This window comes from Marmota monax, unplaced genomic scaffold (assembly GCF_021218885.2).
Source record: "Marmota monax isolate L192 unplaced genomic scaffold, Marmota_monax_Labrador192_F-V1.1 WCK01_AAM20220418_F8-fsc00082, whole genome shotgun sequence".
Lineage (NCBI taxonomy): Eukaryota > Metazoa > Chordata > Mammalia > Rodentia > Sciuridae > Marmota > Marmota monax.
This window is the reverse complement of record NW_026695207.1, coordinates 7,986,365-8,004,295: the sequence shown is the minus strand read 5'-3', so window position 1 is coordinate 8,004,295 and position 17,931 is coordinate 7,986,365. Positions and strand designations below refer to the sequence as shown.

Here is a 17,931-nt window from a genome sequence, read left to right as displayed (position 1 = left end):
CAGTGGGTGTTCCCCAAGTGGGCAAGCCATGAACAAGCTCCAGAGCACTGGCCTCGTGCCCTGGCCTTGCGTGGACACAGGAAGCTGGAGAGATAGCAGCTGGAGCAAGGCCAGCCGCGGGCTGAAGGTCAAGGCTGCATCAGGACACTGGACAGGGCAGAGACAGCTGGGGAGTGGGAGGAGCGGGCAGGAGGGGTCTGGATGGAGGAGCGAGCCGCGGGGGACCCCCTCCCCCTGGTGCTGCCTGTCCCCCTGGCACTTTGCTCCTGGCCCACATCCCAGTGCACATCCTGCCTTGAGATTCCGAGAAGAGGGTCGGCAGATGAAAAGCTGGTTTCCAAACATGCCTTGGTGTTGGTGAGGGCTCGGGGTGTGCACCTGGCTCCACCCTGGGCCAGGTGCGGCCTCAGGACTTCAAAGGTCCTGAGGAAGAAAGAGGCTCGGAGCTGCAGGTAGGTGAGGCCGCCCATTGTTCCGTGGACCTGAAAAATCAATTGGGCTCAAGGGAAAACATTTGTTTAAGGAGCAGAAACGAGTGGCTAATTGTTTTTTGAAATGATACTGCTTCCTGTGTCTGAGAAAAAGTCATCTGCAGGAACTGAGCTCTGAAAATGGTCATGGGAGGCTAGATAAGTACAGAAAAGAGCAGAGTGTCTCTCTGGGGGCAAGACAGCCCCAGGGGGGAAGGAAACATGCAGGCCAGCCAAGGGGCGCAGCGCTGGCAGTGGGAGGGGGCGGTCAGAATCAGGCAGATCGTGGGTTTCTGGGAGTCTCCCTTCACCCCATAAAATGGGCTCCAGAGGGTGGGGGCCCCCTGGCTCCTGACTGAGATGATACCCACAGCCTGGGAAAGACACACTCAAGTGTCTGCAGGCCTGCTGCCTCTTGGAGCGTCCCCAGGCACAGGCTCTGGACCCCACAGGGTGTGCAGGTTTAGTGCCCCTTGGTAGGACTGCTGCCCGACTCTGGGTCAGCCTGGAGGCTCTGGGGTGGAGCAGGAGGAGACACTGCTGAACCAGAAGGCAGGAGCACGGGGTCTGGCCCCCCTACCTGGGGGCGCGCTGGGCTGGTGGCAGCTCTTGAGAGGCAAAGGGGACCAGGACTCTGAAGCCATGTGTCCCTCCTCACGGCAGGCTCCGGGCTCCAATGCAGTTGGTGCATGACCAGAGCTCTGCAGGGCAGCAGCCCTTGCAACCCAAACTGCCCTTACCAGCCACCCCTGGAGCTGAACTGGGACAGCCGCCCTCCACCCTCCACGAACACTCTTCTGAGCTGGTTGATGAAGGCTGTCCCCTATCTGCCTCCACCACTGGGGCCCTGGGAATCTGAACATGGGAAAGTTCTGAGAGTCAATATAGGGTCTCCTGTCTCAGACCTATCAAAAAAGGTTTTAGAAGCTGGAGGGTATGGAAAGGGGGGTCTTGATGTTTGTGCCTCACAACCAGAGACATGGGATCCTCTGGCAGAACTACCCTTCTGAAGAGGCATCTGCCTGCATCCTACTAAACAGAAGGATGGTGTCAGCTCCTCCTCCTGGCCCAGGTCAGGTCTACCTTGCGCAGCCCTCAGCACGTGAGCTTGAGGCCTGGCTGAGCTGCCCTCTGACCAAAGTTCCTCCTCAGCCACACACTCTACAAGAGACCTTCATCTCAGTGCTCCCAGTGTCCTCCCTGCACAACGCCCACTTCTAGTGGACAAAACCAGAGGCCCTGGCTGCTCCCATCATGCCCATGGAGCACTGGCCCAGGATGGCTCCCACAGGGAACCGTGTTCCGGCAGAGCAGGGCAGATGCTGGCATCCCCAGGCCAGGGAGTGCAGCTCAGGTGGAGGTACTGGGTATGGAGAGCTGGTGGGGTCTGCTGACCAGAGGCTCTTGGGTGGAGGTGAGCTAGGTGGTGTTGCAGGACCAGGTTGGGTGAAGGAGGCCTCAAAGCCTGGCCACTCCCTGCCTGGTACAGGGTGACCCTGAGCCCTAGGCTCTCTGGTGCTTTGGAGAGGAGAAGCAGGCTGCACTGGACAGAGCTCTGCCCTCAGAAGGGCCTGAACTCCACAGAGGATGCTGGCTCCATCTGAGGCTGGGCCCCTGGTGCCTGCACCTCTCCATGGTCTGCAAGGCCAGGTCAGATGCTGGTGCATGAGCAGGTGGTGGAGGCAGTGTGTGGGGGGGGATCGGCCTTCTTCCCATTCCACAGGATGAAACTTCAGCTCCTGTCCTGTGAAGCAGCACTGGCCTTTCTCTTATGGTGAACACTCCTCAGGGTGACTTGTGGGGCAGTATTCCTGGGGAGGGGGAGCAGTTTTAAGGAGATTTATCTGAAAAACAACTTTATCTGAGTGTCAGGTAAGGGATGGGAGTGGGCCGCCTTGGCCTCCCAGCCTTCTCTTGGGCCAGGTCCTGCTGACCTATGGCTGTTCACCCCAGAGAGACCTGGCACTCTCAGTGCTGCTAGAGGAGGGCCTGACTGTGCCTGTCCTCAGCGCGGGGATGGGAGGGGAGGCTGTAGTAATCCCTACTTTGGACACAAAATAAATTTCTCTCTGTGACAGCTGTCCCTGGGTTCTGTTCTGATTCAATCCCAACCAAGAGGGGGATCCACTGAGTCTGATGACACCTGCAGCTTGGGGCTCACAGGCTGGGGGATCCAGGCTGGGCACATGGGAGCCTCCATGGAAGAAGGTTCTAGAAAGCTTAGTGAGGCACCAGCTGGAAAAAGCAGCACTCAGGAGGCCCCTCCCACTCATGTCCAGCACCCATCTTGGCGTGGTCAGTAGTAGAGCCCTGCTAGAAAGGGCAAGGCCTCCGTCAGCTCCTGAAAGCCTGTGGCCTGGGCTCAGCAGTGGCTGTGGTTCTGTCTCACCTCCAACAAACACCAGGTTGGGTGGGCTCGGTCCAGAGACCTTCCGACCGCAGGGCTTCAGGGTGCAGAGAGGAGGAGCAGCATGCAGGGCTGGGCCTGCCCTGCCTTCCTGACACCCGCAGCTCAGGCAGGAGCTGTGACAGCTGTGGCCACCAAGGAGCAGCCCCTCTCCCCCTGCATCCCTCTGAGCCCCAGTGACGTATTCAGGGTGACTCAGAGACATGGACGAAGAATCAGCCCTGAGAATGGAGCCCCTGGGATGCCAGAAACATCCAGAAGGTTCTTCCACAGGTGCTGTGGCGAGGCCACCGGGCAGAGGGCCTGTCTGGAGACAGCTGTGCCCAGCCCGAGTCACTCCACCTCACACGGCAGCAGTTTGCCTGAGCACTCCACCCAGAGCAAGCGCGGAGGCCGAGTGACTTGGTGACTGTGAGCACACTGGCATCTGCCACATGTTGGACCCACAGAACGTACAGGAGAGTGACTGCAGCCATGGAGCCCAGCCAGAGAAGACGAATCTGCAAAGTCCCCAAGAGCTCAGGCATGAAAGCGTAGCCCCAGAGCAGCAGGTTCAAGGTGGGGGCTTGGGAGCAGGAGGCTCTGACCTCATCACGGGGTTAATCCAGGGTGGCTGGGGGGACTCCTGGGAGGTGAACCCAGTTGGAGGACGTAGGTCCCTGGGTCATGCCCTGCAAGGGTCACCTTCTCCTGGGCCCTTCCTCTTTCATTCTGTTTCCTGGCTGCCAGGAGCTAAGAAGCTCTTCTCCTCCATGCCCTCTGCCATGCTGCCCTGGAGCCAGCTGACCCTGGACTGAATCCTCTGAAGCTGAGCCAAGATAAGTTTTTCCTCCTCTAAGTTGTTCTTGTCAGGTTCTTGGTCACCGTGAGGAAAGGAAGCCTAGCACACCTAGGAACTTGTCAAATCAGATCAGACGCACAGGGCTGCACAAGACTCCAGGCCCGTGAGCTCTTCAGACCCAGCAGACAGGGCTGGAGCCACCCCCGCACCAAGACCATAAGATGAAGGGCACCCAAGAAGCGGTAAGCGGCACACACCAACCTGTGGTCTTGTCAGACCGTCCAGTGAACCAGTCTGCAGTCCACTTGCCAGGAATTCTGACTCTGTCCCTGGGCTATAGCATAGCTCCTGCTCCCTGCTTGACATGGTGCACTGGGAGACTGCCTGTGCTCTGACCCTGGACCAGCGTGAGTTCTGCCTGTTCCTCCTCTTATCTGACCACCTTCAGCCTCTGCCTTCGCTCTCATTCTGCCTCTTTAAAAACCTGTGGTGGGTGTATACCTGTAATCCCAATAGCTGGGAGGCTGAAGCAGAAGGATTGAAAGCCAGCCTCAGAAAAAAGCAAAGCGCTCAGCAACTCTTGGACACCCTGCCTCTAAATAAAACACAAAATAGGGGCTGGGATTATGGCTCAGCGGTAGAGTGCTCGCCTAGCACGGGCAGGACCCGGGTTCGGTCCTCAGCACCATATAAAAAAAGAAAAAATAAAAGCATTGTGTTGTGTACATCTATACCTAAAAAATAAATATTTAAAAAAAATACAAAATAGGGCTGGAGATGTGGCTCAGTGGTTAAGTGCCCCTGAGTGCAATTCCCAGCACCCACCTCCCCAAAAAACAAAAAAACAAAACCCAGAAAAACCCAAACCCACCACTGTCAACCCTTTCTTAGCCCCCAAAGCGCTGTGTGAAGGGTGATGCTGGCTCAAGTGACAAGACAGTGGTGAGTAAGTCGGAAATGGAACAAGGGACCGCGAAGGCCTGAGGCTACACAGTGGGCCACGAGTGAGATGTGCTGGACAGTGAGGTGGCCTGTGGCCCTGTCAGTCATACAGCCCCACACCTGGGAGGGCACAGCATGTCTGTCCATGTCAATGGCCTGGGACGCACTGAATGAGAACTGGGCCCTCCTCCAGAACATGCAGCACTTCCTGCCCCCTGGTAGCTGGAGGTGAGGGAGCCTCTGGCCTGCGGACAGCATTCTTCCTGCCAAGGAGACCTAGGGGAGACGCAAATAAGCCAAGGGGCAAGGGGCAGTCCCTGGAAGTGGCCCCACCTGAGTACCGCCTGCCGCCTCCACTGCACCCATCAGCCCTTGCTCTGTGCTCTCAGGGCCTGACTCCAGGCTGCAGTGCTGCTGCCACTCACTCGACAGCACACCAAACAGAACTTCAGGATGCTCTCCAGCCAGACCTTTGCAGTGGGGAAGTAGAGGCAGGGGCACTGTCTAGAACTAGAAGATGGCTTATATAAACTTAGGTTTGGTTCAGGATTTTTTTTGCAGATGGTGTTTAATGAAAGATATTAAGAAAGTCAGGAGCAGGTATCTGTATGATGATGTTCAGCACAGCCTGTTGAAAACCATGCACAGAGTGTGCAAACCACTGAGGGTGTAGGTGAACATGTGACCTCTGGAGGACACAGAGCAGATCTCCGTCCTGCAAGGATCACTTGTCAGAAAACATTATTTCCAAAGTTTCTGTAGAGTAGAAAAGCTGGCTCCCACAGTGCCACCCCAGACATCCCCTGAGGTCCCCCTGGGGCTCTGACTTTGTGGGGCCTGAGCGAGAGGAATGAGCATGTCTAGAGTCTGGCTCAGGCCCTGGGGTGCTACTCCTCCTGGGTACCAGTGGAGTGGCCCCTTGCTTGCCTTACTTGCTTCTGAGAAGCTAGAGTCTCTGCTCACTGCATCCAGGTCTCCGACTGCACAACAGTCTACTCAGTGACACCAGGGCAACGAAGGGACTCAGAACCCAGCTACCCTGAATTCCCTGGACCTTCTGGCCTTGTCAGAGACAGGGAACATGGTGCAGTTCTGCTCTGTGGCCATCCCTGCTGGGGTTCAGGCACAGCCAGGAGTTCTATGAGTGCCCAGGTCCACAGGAAGACATGCTGTCGCACTGGGGCCTCTCATGCTGGATGGGCCATATCTGGTTGGAAGCTCTGTTCTCACCCAGATATTCTGTGCAGCCACCCTGTAAACACCTCCTTAAACACTTCTGCTTAAATGTCCTCGTGTACACCTCTGCACCCACTGTGCACACTCCCTGTACACCACCTCTGCACACACCCCTGTAACCACCTGCCTCCACTCTGTCCACTCTGCAGGCCCATTGTGCACACATTCCTGGCCCCACTCTGCACACATCTCTGTGCGAACACCCTGCACACACCTCCTGCACACACCCGTACCTACCACTGCGTGTTTATCCTGCTCTTTGCTCTACCACCCGGCTGTCACCAATAGGCCAGTTGAATCTGTACCTCCAGACACCAGGAGAGGGTCATCCCAGGGCCCCCCACACATGCTCTCGATCGGGAGAGCCGCTGGGATACCTGGGCGTCCTGATCAGAATGGGGTCTTCCTGCTAAACAGCCCAGCTCTTTCGCGTTTTCTGGAAGGGTGCAAAGGGACAAACCTCTGCCTCACGACAGGCAGCAAAGGCGCTCCACGTTGGAACAGAGGATTCCCAGTCTATCCAGAACAGAAGGACGACAAAAGGAGGACCTGCTGGGGTGACACGCTCGGGCCGCCCCCCTCTCGGTGGACGTGGGGGTCCCCGGGGTCGCAGGTCACCGGCTGCGGTGCCCGGCCGGGACCACCCCTACCCTGACCCCGCCTCTGTTGACTCCAGCCCCCGCCCACGGTCTGGCCCCGCCCTCCCCGCCCCCACAGGCTAGTCTGCCCCGCCCCAGCGCGAGCGCGCCCCGCCCGGGTCCCGCCCCTCCGCACCAGGCCCCGCCCCGCGCTGCTGGCCCCGCCCAGGTCCCGCCCCTCGGTTTCGGCCCCGCCCCTCGGTTTCGGCCCCGCCTGCTGGTCCTGTCCCGCTGCGCAGGCGCGGCGCGCGCGGTGGAGTTTGAAACCATGGCGCCGGGTCCGAGGCTGGTGCTGTCTGAGGAGAAGGTCCGGGAGCGCAGCGGCCTGGGGCCTCACCGCGATCTGGGTGCGCCGCGGGCAGGCGGGCGGGCGCCGGGGCTCCCCGGAGGCGGCCCGACGGTTCCCCCGCGGCGCCAATGCCTTGACTGCCCAAAGGTCGCTGCCCAGGCAGGACGGAGCGGGCGGGGGCGGGGGTGGTGGGTCAGGTGTGTGTCCAGTGTGGGTCCAGTGGGGTGCGGTGTGGCTCCAATGTGTCAGGTAGAAGCCTAGGGGAGCAGAATGTGTTCAGTGTGTGGCCACTGTGTGTCCAGTGGGTGTGGTGTGGGTCCAGTGGGTGCAGCATGTGTCCAACATGGGTCCAGTGTGTGTCCAGTGGATGCCGTGTGGTTCCATTGTGGGTCGCAGTATGTGTCCAGTGGGCACAGTATGGGTACCATGTGGGTTCAGGGGGTGCAGTGTGGGTTCAGGGGGTGCAACGTGTGTCCAGTGTGAGTCCAATGGGTGTGGTGTGGGTCCAGTGTGGGTCCAGTGGGCACAGTATGGGTCCAGTGTGGGTCCAGTGGGCACAGTATGGGTCCAGTGGGTGCAGCATGTATCCAACATGGGTCCAGTGTGTGTCCAGTGGATGCCGTGTGGTTCCGATGTGGGTTGCAATATGTGGCTAGTGGGCACAGTGGGTTCAGGGGGTGCAGTGTAGGTTCAGGGGGTGCAGTGTGGGTTCAGTGTGGCAGGTGTGGGTCCAGTGTGGATCTGGTGGCTGCTTGGCTGCCCAGCACTGCCCTGTTGCCGGCTCCAGGGAGCAGGCCTGGGCCCTGCCGGTGCTGTGCAGGGCTCAGGATGCTCTCTGCCTGGGTTGCACCTGCTGCTGGGTTGCTGAAGGCCTGCATGCCTGGTCAGCAGGCATGAGGTGCTTTTGCATTCTTGTTCTGTTCTAGTTTGGGCTATCAGGCCTCCCTTTCTGTGTTTTAGAAGAAGTTGGGCAGAATTTGTTGTAATTCTTTGAATGTTTCAGCAAAACCATGTGGACGTGGAGATTTCTGTTTTGAAGTTTTTAAATTAGAAATTCAGTTTCTCTGTTAGAAAACTATTTACTTTATCAATTTCACCTTCAGTGAGTTTTGGTTGTCTGGGTTTCTGCAAAATTGATTCATTTTCCTAAGTTGTCAAATGTGTGTGTGTGTAGAGTTGTTCATGGCACCCTCTTACTAGCCTCTTAATGTCGGTGGGGTCTGCAGGATAGCCCCTGTTTCATGCATGACATTGATGGCCTTTTTTAAAGTCTTGCTTCAGGTTTATAAATGTTATTGATCTTTTCAAAGGGCCAGCTTTTGGGATGGTTGATTTTTCTGCAGTGTTTTTCTAGTTTCAGATTTCAGTGACTTTAATTCTTTATTATTTCCTTCTTTTCACTTATTTTGCTCTTTTTCTAGATTTTAGATGCAAACACAGTGAATATTGATTTGAGACTCTTGTTTTTCATTTAAGTAACTTTAGTGCTGTATATTTCTCTCTGAGCATAACTTTAGCTGCATCCAGTTTCATTTTTATTTAGTTTAATGTGTTTTAAATTTTTCTTGAGACTTCTTTGAACTATGGATTATTTAGGATTGTTTTTAAAATTTTGTGTTTGGAGATTTTTCTATTTTCCTGTTATTGATTTTAGTGTGCTTACATTATAGTTGAAGAACATATTCTGTACAATTTAAATTATTTTAAATTTGTGAAGGTTTAATGGCCCAGTATCTCATCTGTACTAGTGAATGTTCCACTTGAAAAGAACGTGTGTTCTGTTGAGGGAGTACCAAATCAGTGTTGGTGTTGGTGAGATCCTGCGGGCTGATGTTGCTCTGCTCAACCAGCAGGATTTTCTGTTCAGTGATTCTGTTAACTACCGAGGGAATTTTGAAATGCCTTACTATAACTTGAATTTGTTGGTTTCTCTTTTCGTGTGATTTGAAATTCTGTGGTTTGGCACCCTGCATTTTTAGGACGTTTATCTTTTGGTGGGCTGAACTTTTAGCATATGTAGAGTTCCTGTTTGTCCCTGGGGAGGCCATTTACATTTACTGTAATTATTAATATTGCGGAACTCTAAAGTGCCATTTTAATTGTTTTGTGATTGTTCCTATTACGGTTTTTTGAACCCAAAGTTTCTCCCTCCAAGTGTTGGGGCCAGGGACACCACCGAGCCCTGGTGGAGCAGTGAAGATTTTTATTCTTGGGCTGAGGCTGTGGCTCAGTGGTGGAGTGCTCACCTAGCATGTGTGAGGTGCTGGCTTCGATCCTCAGCACCACATAAAAATAAATAAATATGGGCTGGGGATGTGGCTCAAGCAATAGCGTGCTCGCCTAGCATACGTGCGGCCCGGGTTCGATCCTCAGCACCACATACAAACAAAGATGTTGTGTCCACCGAAAACTAAAAAGTAATATTAAAAAATTCTCTCTCTCTCTTTAAAAAAAAAAAAAAAATAAAAAAATAAAGGTATTGTGTCCAACTTAAAAAATATATATTTTTTTAAAAAAGATGTTCTTGGCTAAGAACAGGAGACATGGGAGACAAACATGCAGATCATCTTCCCCCACCCCTTGGAATCAGAAATCTATAGATATAGGGGAGGAAAAAGAGGGAAGGGATGGAGTATGGAGGGGGATTATGAAGTCCTGCACTGTAATGAAGGTGGAGGTGGCCCTCAGTCAGGTTCAGCCACCTGCAGAGGGATGGACTCCTGGCCTTCAGCAGGCCGTGCTCAGAGGTGAACGGGGTTAGGACGAGTAGAGGTTCAGCAAGGCCAGCCAGGCAGCCCAGGACCAGGGCAGGTAACCAGCCCTGAAGTGACTCTGTCCGTTTAGGAGGTTGCTGTATCCCCCTATAAGAAAATATGGAAATACATAAATACCTAAAGAGATGAATAAAGGGACTTTTATTTAACATAGTGGGATAAATATGTTAGCATTTTATGCCTTTCCTTTCAGTTTTTTTGTGTATGGTTAAAGAAAAATGTTGTTTGGTGACACTTGTTAAAGAATAGCATGGAATCCTATCCAGGACCTTTGAGAGAGGTACTGGGTATTTTGCAGTGGTATTTTGCGAGGGTATTTTTCATTGAGGGGAAAGATTGGATTCAACTCTGAGTAGTGTGGGCAAGTGAGAATTTATGGCCAAAGAATAGGGTGGGCATCAGTGGATGGGGAATTACTAAGAAGAACAAGAGGGACCAAAGGGGTTCTTGCTGAAGGTGGGCCAGTATCAGACCTCGCCTGGGAAGGGTGGAAGGTAAGGGACCTGATGAGGTGCTGAGGGTGAGTGGATGTGGAGGGCAGGAGGTCCTTGCTAGCGTGAAATGTGCAGATGAACCCAAGTTTGGTCAGGCAGAGATGCTTTGTTATTACCTACTGTGTTTACTTTTCCTCATTCTGAGACAGAGTCTGGAAGTTTTCATCCTCCTGCCTCAGCCTCCTGAGTAGCTGGGATCACAGGCATACCAGCTATCTGTTGTACTTCTGAAAACTAAGGATGGGAACGCTTTTTATCATGATATCATCTTCAATTAGAAAAGGATCAGAGTCTCATGACTTTCTGCCCTTAGCTGAGCTTCGGTCGCTGTCTATCCCTGGAACGTACCAAGAGAAGATCACCCACCTTGGAAACTCTCTGATGCGTCTGACAGTCCTGAAGTCTTTGGATCTCTCTCGCAACTCCTTGGTTAGTCTAGAGGTGAGTCAGGTTTGTTTCTTAAAAGAAAACTTACTACTATCAGTATGAATGGAAAGTATTGCATTTAAAAATGTGATGCGTGTTTTAGCCAAGCACATCATACTTGTAGACCATTCACTTGGAGTTCAGGACACTTAAACTGAACCCTGAAGCACTGCATCGTCCGTCACTGGTGTTTACTGTGAGCTAGATCTCTCACACTTCACTGTATACCCTTAATGCTCTGGAGACCAAGGACTTAGCTCTCTGAGGATGGATTGTTGTTTTAGTCAGCTTTTTTGTTGCTGTGACCTGACAAGAACAGTTTTAAGGAGGAGAAGTTTATTTGGGGGCTCGTGGTTTCAGAGGTTGTAGTCCATAGAAGGCCGGCTCCATTTCTCAGGGCTCAAGTGAGGCGGAACATCATGGCAGAAGGGTGTGAGGGAGGAAAGCAGTTAGGACATGGCCACCAAGAAGCAGAGAGAAAGTGACTCCTCTTGCAGGGACAAGACGCATTCCACAGGCACCCCCAGATGACCCACTTCCCCCAGCCAACCTTGGCTGCCTTCAGTTACCACGCAGGTAACCCTGTCGGGACTAACTCACTGATTGCATTAAGGCTTTTGTGACAATCATTTCACCCCTGAATTTCTTGCAATGTCTTACACATGAGCTTTTGGGGGACACCTAATATCTAAATTATCATATCTTTAAAAGGAATGAAGAACGATTCCACAGACAAGTGTGGGTGCCTGTCACATGGTATCCCCTCATGAGGTTTGTTTTCGCACTTTCTGCACTTCATGTCTTCACTTACGGCCTGACTTGGTCTCTGCCCTCCTGGGCAGTGCCTTGAGCTCTGGTTCCTGGCAGCGTGACCAACAGGGACTAAGAAGCCACCCAGGTGTGAAAGACCTCTACAATGAAAACTACGGAACTAACGGGAGAAACTGAAGAAGACCTAAAGGATGGAAAGACCTCCCGTGCTTCTCGACAGGCAGAATCACTATTGTCACAATGGCACACTACCAAAAGTGTTATACAGATTTAATGTAATTCCTATTAAAATTCCAACGATGTTCTTCAAAGAAATAGAAGAAACAGTTATGAAATTTATATGGAAAAACGAGAGGCCTGGAATAGCCCAGACAATCCTTAGTGGGAAAAGCTAAGCAGGGGGCATCCCCACACCAACCTTTGACTATACCACAGAGCTAGAGTGACAGAAACGGCATGGTACTGGCCCACAACAGACATGGAGACCGGGGAACAGCATACGAGACACAGAGACACCCACACGAATACCGTTACCTGACATGAGACAAAGGGGCACAAACATACACTGGACAGCCTCCTCAGCAAATGGTGCTGGGAAAACTGGAAATCCATAGGTAGCAGAATGAAGTTGAATCCCTGTCTCTCACCCTGCACAAAACTCAAAGTGGGCCAAGGACCAGAGACCTGTGCCTCCTAGAGGAAATGTAGCCCCAACTCTCCATCATGCTGGCTTAGAAACTGACTTCCTAGACGAGACTCCTAAAACACAAGGAAGAAAATCAAGAATCAATAAATGGAATGGTATCAAACTAAAAACTTCTTCTCAGCAAAGGAAACAGTAACATGAAGAGAGAGCCTACACAATGGGAAAAAATCTTTCTACCTGCACCTCAGGTAGAGCATTAATCTCCAGGATATATAAAAGGCTCAAAAAACTTAATACCAAAAAACCAAATACCCCAATCAAAATAAATGGGCAAAGAAACGGAACAGGCACTTCACAGAAGAATAAATACAATCGATCAACAAACATGAAAAATGTTTAACATCTCTAGCAATTAGAGAAATGCAAATCAAAACTTCTCTAAGATTTTATCTCTCTCCAGTCAGAATGGCAATTATCAAGAATACAAGGAACAATAAATGTTGGCAAGGATATAGGGGGGAAAGGTACACTCATACATTGCTGGAGGGACTATAAATTGGTGTAATCACTCTGGAAAGCAGTATGGAGAGTCCTCAGAAAACTTGGAATGAAACCACCATTTGACCCAGCTATCTCACTCCTCAGTTTATACCCAAAGGACTTAAAATTAGCATACTACAGTGACACAGCCACATCAGTGTTTATAGTAGCTCAATTCACAATAGCTAAGCTATGGAACCAACCTAGATGCCCTTCAGCAGAGGAATGAATAAAATGGTCTGTGTACTCAATGGAATATTACTCAGCCATAGAAAAGAATGACTGACTTTTGGTGGTAAATGGATGGATCTAGAGACTATCATGCTAAGTGAAATAAGCCAATCCCAAAAAACCAAGGGCTGAATGTTCTCTCTGATGTATGGATGCTGACCCACAACAAGTGGGGGAGGAGAAGAATAGAGGTTCAGGGGATTAGACTAAAGGAATAAGGAGAAGGGAAAAGGAAAGACAGTGGAATGAGTTGGACCTAACTTTTTTGTGTTTACATATGAATACATGACAGTGAAACTCAACATCATGTGCAACCACAAAACGGGGTCTTAATGAGAATAAGTTATGCTCCATGTATGTGTAAGACCTCATAATACGTTCTGTCATGTATGTCTAAAAAAAAAGAATCACCCAGGTGAGACTGGGGAAGGATGTGTGAACACTGCTCTGGATTCAATTCAGAGAGGGGATTCTTGCCCTAAAAGACACACGGGACATCACATGTACTTTTGGAGACCACATCTGACAGAGGACTTCAGAACCCGACCCAGGGCTTCAGAGCCTATCTCAGCCAGATGCTGCACCCTGTCCTGGCTCATCTCCTGACCACCCTAGCCTCAGTTTCCTAATCTGTAGAACGGGGGCACAAATCATTCTGACCCTGTTGGGTTGTGCACAGAGTAAATGAAATTGTGTGAATCACTTAGCCTGGGTCTTCCCGAGAGCTTGGGCGGTGCCAGCTAGGCTCAGTGCCAGGGGACTGGCAGACCCATGTGGTCGTCCACTGTGAGAACGCCTCACACTTTTGTGCTCTCCTTGCCTCTGTGTGTCAGTTGGTTGAGCAGTTCCTGCCCTGGTCTGTTTGTCTGTTTGCTTTCTGGGACGTAAACAGGTTGTGCCTTCTGTTCCAGGGCATCCAGTACCTGATCTCCTTGGAGAGTCTCAACCTCTACTACAACTGCATCGCGTCCTTGGCGGAGGTGTTTCGGCTGCACTCCCTCACAGAGCTCCAGGGCCTGGACCTCCGGCTGAACCCTGTCGTGAAGAATGAGTCTGACTACCGCCTGTTCGTGGTGCACATGCTCCCCAAGCTGCGGCAGCTGGGTAGGCCTGGGGCCGCCCTGCTCGTACCCCCGTACCCTCACGGCGCAGCCCAGGCGGGCAGTTTGTGCTCGGGGTGGCTCATGCTGTTGATTCCTTCTGGGAAGGGAAGTTGATTTTCTGCATCGATGGCCTGAGTCTTGCAGGCCCTTGGCTCTGGTGGCCCAGTGTCCTGACAGGGTGGGTATGGGGAGAGATGCTTGGGCAGGGCCACGGGTATTGTCCTGGACCCTGGTCTGCATTCCTGTGTCCCGAGGTATCTCTGGAGGTGGCTGGAGGAGCTGTCGGTCAGCATGAAGTGCACGCTCCTTTGTGCCAGCCCCTTTATAGTCGTGCACGTTCATGTTGTGGGTTGACCTGTTCAGCTGTCCTGTGGTGAGGGTGTGAGTGTGCCACAGTGTGCCTCTTGCCAGAAACCCACCTGTTTTGTACCTCGTCAAACCATTTTCTCCAGCCCCAAGCCCTGGCTGGCTCCCCCCAACCCAGCTCCCCCCAACCTCAACTGCTAGGCAGTGAGGGTGGTGCTAGGGAGGGCGCGACAGGCACATCCGATGGGTGGCCAGAGCCCCTCTGCTCTCGTAGCGTTGACCACGTATCCCCCATGTATCCCCCACGTATCCTAAGGGCAAACCCATTCTTAGTGAGGCTGGAGGGCACTGGGCCTCCGCATCTCCTCTGTACTGACCTCACAGCACCCAGTGAGCCCAGCTCTGGCGCACTGTGAGCACTGACACTGAATCTCCACTACCCACGTGGCAGGTGCCAGGCCAAGGGCACCCCCAAGGGATGGCCAGTGTCTGGAGATATCAGGGCAGGTGTGTGGCACTGGCCTCCCGAGAGTGCAGCCACCTCTGAGGTCCCAGGGCCTGGCTGGGCAGGTGGGCTGTCTGAAACCTGCCTAGAATGAGACTGAGAGTCGGCCGTGGCGCACTGTGGTTTGTTTCTCAGTCCTTTGGTGTGTTGTCTAAGATTAGGCCATTTTCCTGGCCCAGGGGAAGTGTACGGGGGCAGATGTAGGTAGTGTTTCGCGTAGGTCTGTCACAGGGTAAGAAAAGAGGTGCAGCCCCTGCGTTGGGTGGGCAGATTGGTGGGACTGAAGTGACTGAACTCTTGGCCTTTGTTAGATGGGTGGGAGCCTGTGGTGGTGGGAACCTTGGCCACGCCTCTCGGCCTGGTGCCTGGAGCAGCTGCTGCCCACTGTGCTGCTGACACTGAGAGCCTGCCCCCCGGGCCATTTTACCCCTTGTGGCCAAGCTCTACTGGTAGAAGGCATATGGTAGCCACCTGACCCTTGGAACAGCTTGTGGGAATGCGATATGTCCAGAGGAGACAGTGCTGGGTTCCTTGTGGAAGGTGGTGGAAGACTGGTACCTCTGGGTGAGCGCCAGGTTAGAGGATCTTCCATCACTGCCCCTCCCCACCTTTCCCTCTCCCGGCTCTTCTCTAGCTCACGGCCATGTTTGATTTGAACATGGGGAAGATGAGCAGGTGACTTACACATGTCCAGCATCCCAGTCCCTACAGGTGATTCTGGGGATCTTCCGTTTTAAATCATGGTTTTCCCTTGTCATTAGTGGGTTAGATGCTGAGTCTCACACTGTTTATGTAGAGAAGGAAAGATACTTCCAGAGACAATCAAGGAGCATCCTTGAAGTCAAGTCTCGTCCAGGGCTGGCCCTGCCCAGCAGGTGCCTGAGGAGAGAACGGAGGCCTGGCTGCTAGTGGGTAACAAAGACCTGGGGGAGTGTGCCGGAGAAGCTGGGAGGTGGCATGGGGGCTATGGGGAGGGAGCAGTGGGGTCCAGAGTGTGCTGCTGTGAGCAGAGGCTGTGGTCTGTGGAGTGGGGAGCCGCATCTGCTTTGGACACCTGAGTTTGCTGTGTAATGGAGAGGGCCAGGTGTGCATTTTTGCAGTGGGGATCTGGAACTGACTCTGAGGGGAGAGGTGCAGCGAGAAGAGGTGTGTGTTGCAAGAGGGGCACACCCCATGAGTGTTTGGGCTTTGGTGGAGACAGACCTGGGGACCAGAGGAGGGGATTAGGAGAGCAGGAGGAGTGGGCGCCTGTCTCCTGGGCATGGCTTGGGGAGTGAGAGGAGCCCCACGTGCAGAGGCCTCGGACGCGGCTCTTGTGCATGACCTTCACAACTGGTTTTCTGCTTAAAAGTACACTGCACAGTTACTTATTTCTTATTTCTTACTGTTTCTATAATTTCGAGGTGTTCCACAGAGTAAATGCTCTTAGGAAGGTAGCATAGAGCTTGACCATTGTCAAGACATATGGCAGTTTCCAATGAGTGGGACCGTCTCATCCCCAGGTATCTGCGTAGAGGTGCCAGGAACTCTTGGTAGAACCCTTCTGAGGACCCAGCCCACATGTGAGACCGTTAAACTCCTCCTCTGTCACTGTGGTTCATCCCTGGGGGACCTTGGGGAACATACTCTAAGGGCACACTCACAAGTCAAGTGCTCCCAGTGTGTTCAGGATTCTCCTCCATGGAGACTCCTTAGTGCGCCATGTGATGAGAGTCTCATCCAGCACCTGGCGTCCACGTTTAAGAATGGGCGAGTGTGCACCTCGTGCATGTGCTCCTTTGCCATGGCAGCAGCCTGTCCCCATGGTGGCGTCTGAGCAGTGAACTGCGAGAGCAGGCTGGCCTCGTGGCACAGCAGCAGCACCCCTGGGCAGCCAGGCGTGGCGAGGGGTCAGGAGCCCTCCTGTGCAGGTGCGCTCTAGGATGGGGCCTGGCACCTCTGCTCCTCCACGGAAGCTGGCCCTCACCACCCTGCTGTCCTCTGCAGTCTCTGCAACTTTCTCCTAGATGACCGTCCTGTCAGAGACAGTGAGCGGAAGGCCTCCCTGCTGCATTTTGCCTCAGAGGACTCACTGGACTCAAAGGAGAGCTTCCCAGCTGCCTTAAAGGTCGGAAGGTATGGGCAGACGTGGTTGGGACACCTCTCAGATTGGTTGCTGGGTGTTCAGCCACACTCACAATCACATGCACTTCAGCTGCCCTCAGGTGCACAGGAATGGAGGGAAGAGGTGCCCAGCGTCAACTGGGGCCAAATTAGGTGGTGGGACAGCGTCTCTCTCCCACTTTCTGCATTTCCTGAAAGTTACTGTTATTTTTTATATTTAAAGTGTTCGTTGGAGTGGCCTGTGTAGTCAGGGAGTGCAGAGGGCTGGTGAGAAGGAAGCAGCCCTCAGCTGTTTCCCTCCCGCAGCGGCTGCTCTCAGGGTCTCATCTCAGGCCGCCTTGCCCACTTCTGGATGGGAGTGCGTCTGCAGGACCCCTGCCTGCCTGGAGGAGGTTCGAGGTCCACGTCCCCTCCTCCACCAGTCCCACAAGGCGATCCACAGAGTGCATTCTCTCTGTGCTCCTCTAGTGCCAGTGCTCCCAGCTCTGCCATGGTCAGCGCTGGGTCCTGCACCCACTGGTGCCCTGCTTCCCCCTGCTGCCTCCAGCTCTGGCTGCCGGCTGCCCTTCACTTAGGCGGTATCCTTGTGGTCAGGCTGACAGTGTGAGACCTAGAGGACTGTCGTGCTTTGTGCATGGGTTGCTTCTAAAGAGCAGCATCCGTGAGCTTGTTTAAATTGCTGGATGAAGACCTTGGACTTTGTCTTCTTTCTTGTGCTCCATTTTGTTTTGTCTGATACTTTTTCTTTATTTTTTCTTTTTCTTGCATTATATGCCTTAGCTCATCCTCATGAGCTATCTAATGCAGGGTTCAGCCTTTATTCTTTTTGTGAACAGCTGTGAGAGAAGATTTAGGCTCTTGGAACCATGTAATCCCTGTCTCAGCTTCTCCAGCTGCTGTAGGCAATCTGTCAGTGAACGAGTCTTCCATCAAAACCACTGTGGCCCTGGCTGCGGACTTGGCCTGTGCAGATCTCACCTGGAGCTCTGAGGACTGTGAGCAAGTATGGTCAAGTTCCAGGCACAGTCCCCTGGGTTGCTGTGCAGTTCTCACAGTGTCTCCACATGGTGGCAGTGGGAGGGAGTTTGCTGGGGATTCCTTTTGTGAAGGCACCAGTACCATTCATGGGAACCTCACCTGTGACCTGATTAGCTCCTACAGGCCCCATCTCCCAACACCATCACATTGGAGTTAGGTTTCAACATATGAATCTGGGAGGCATGCAAATGCTCAGTCTTTTGCAATAAGCTTGTATTTAGAGCAGCTTTA

At 53.0% G+C, this 17,931-nt stretch overlaps 1 protein-coding gene across 4 annotated transcripts in view; it reads left to right on the top strand.

Moving 5' to 3' along the window:
* Positions 1-6,679: 6,679 nt before the first annotated feature.
* The window catches only part of Cep72 (centrosomal protein 72), a 29,739-nt gene continuing 18,487 nt past the window's right edge, over positions 6,680-17,931 (top strand). For 2 of the 4 annotated variants that reach the window (XM_046430328.2, XM_046430327.2), the window contains exons 1-4: positions 6,693-6,821; positions 10,345-10,472; positions 13,557-13,749; positions 16,566-16,674. In XM_046430328.2, the coding sequence (XP_046286284.1) occupies positions 6,743-6,821; positions 10,345-10,472; positions 13,557-13,749; positions 16,566-16,674 (509 nt within the window). In that variant the 5' untranslated portion in view covers positions 6,693-6,742. Of the gene's footprint in view, positions 6,822-10,344; positions 10,473-13,556; positions 13,750-16,565; positions 16,675-17,931 lie in introns of all 4 variants that reach the window. The other 2 variants (XM_046430329.2, XM_046430330.2) reach the window with 2 other exon arrangements.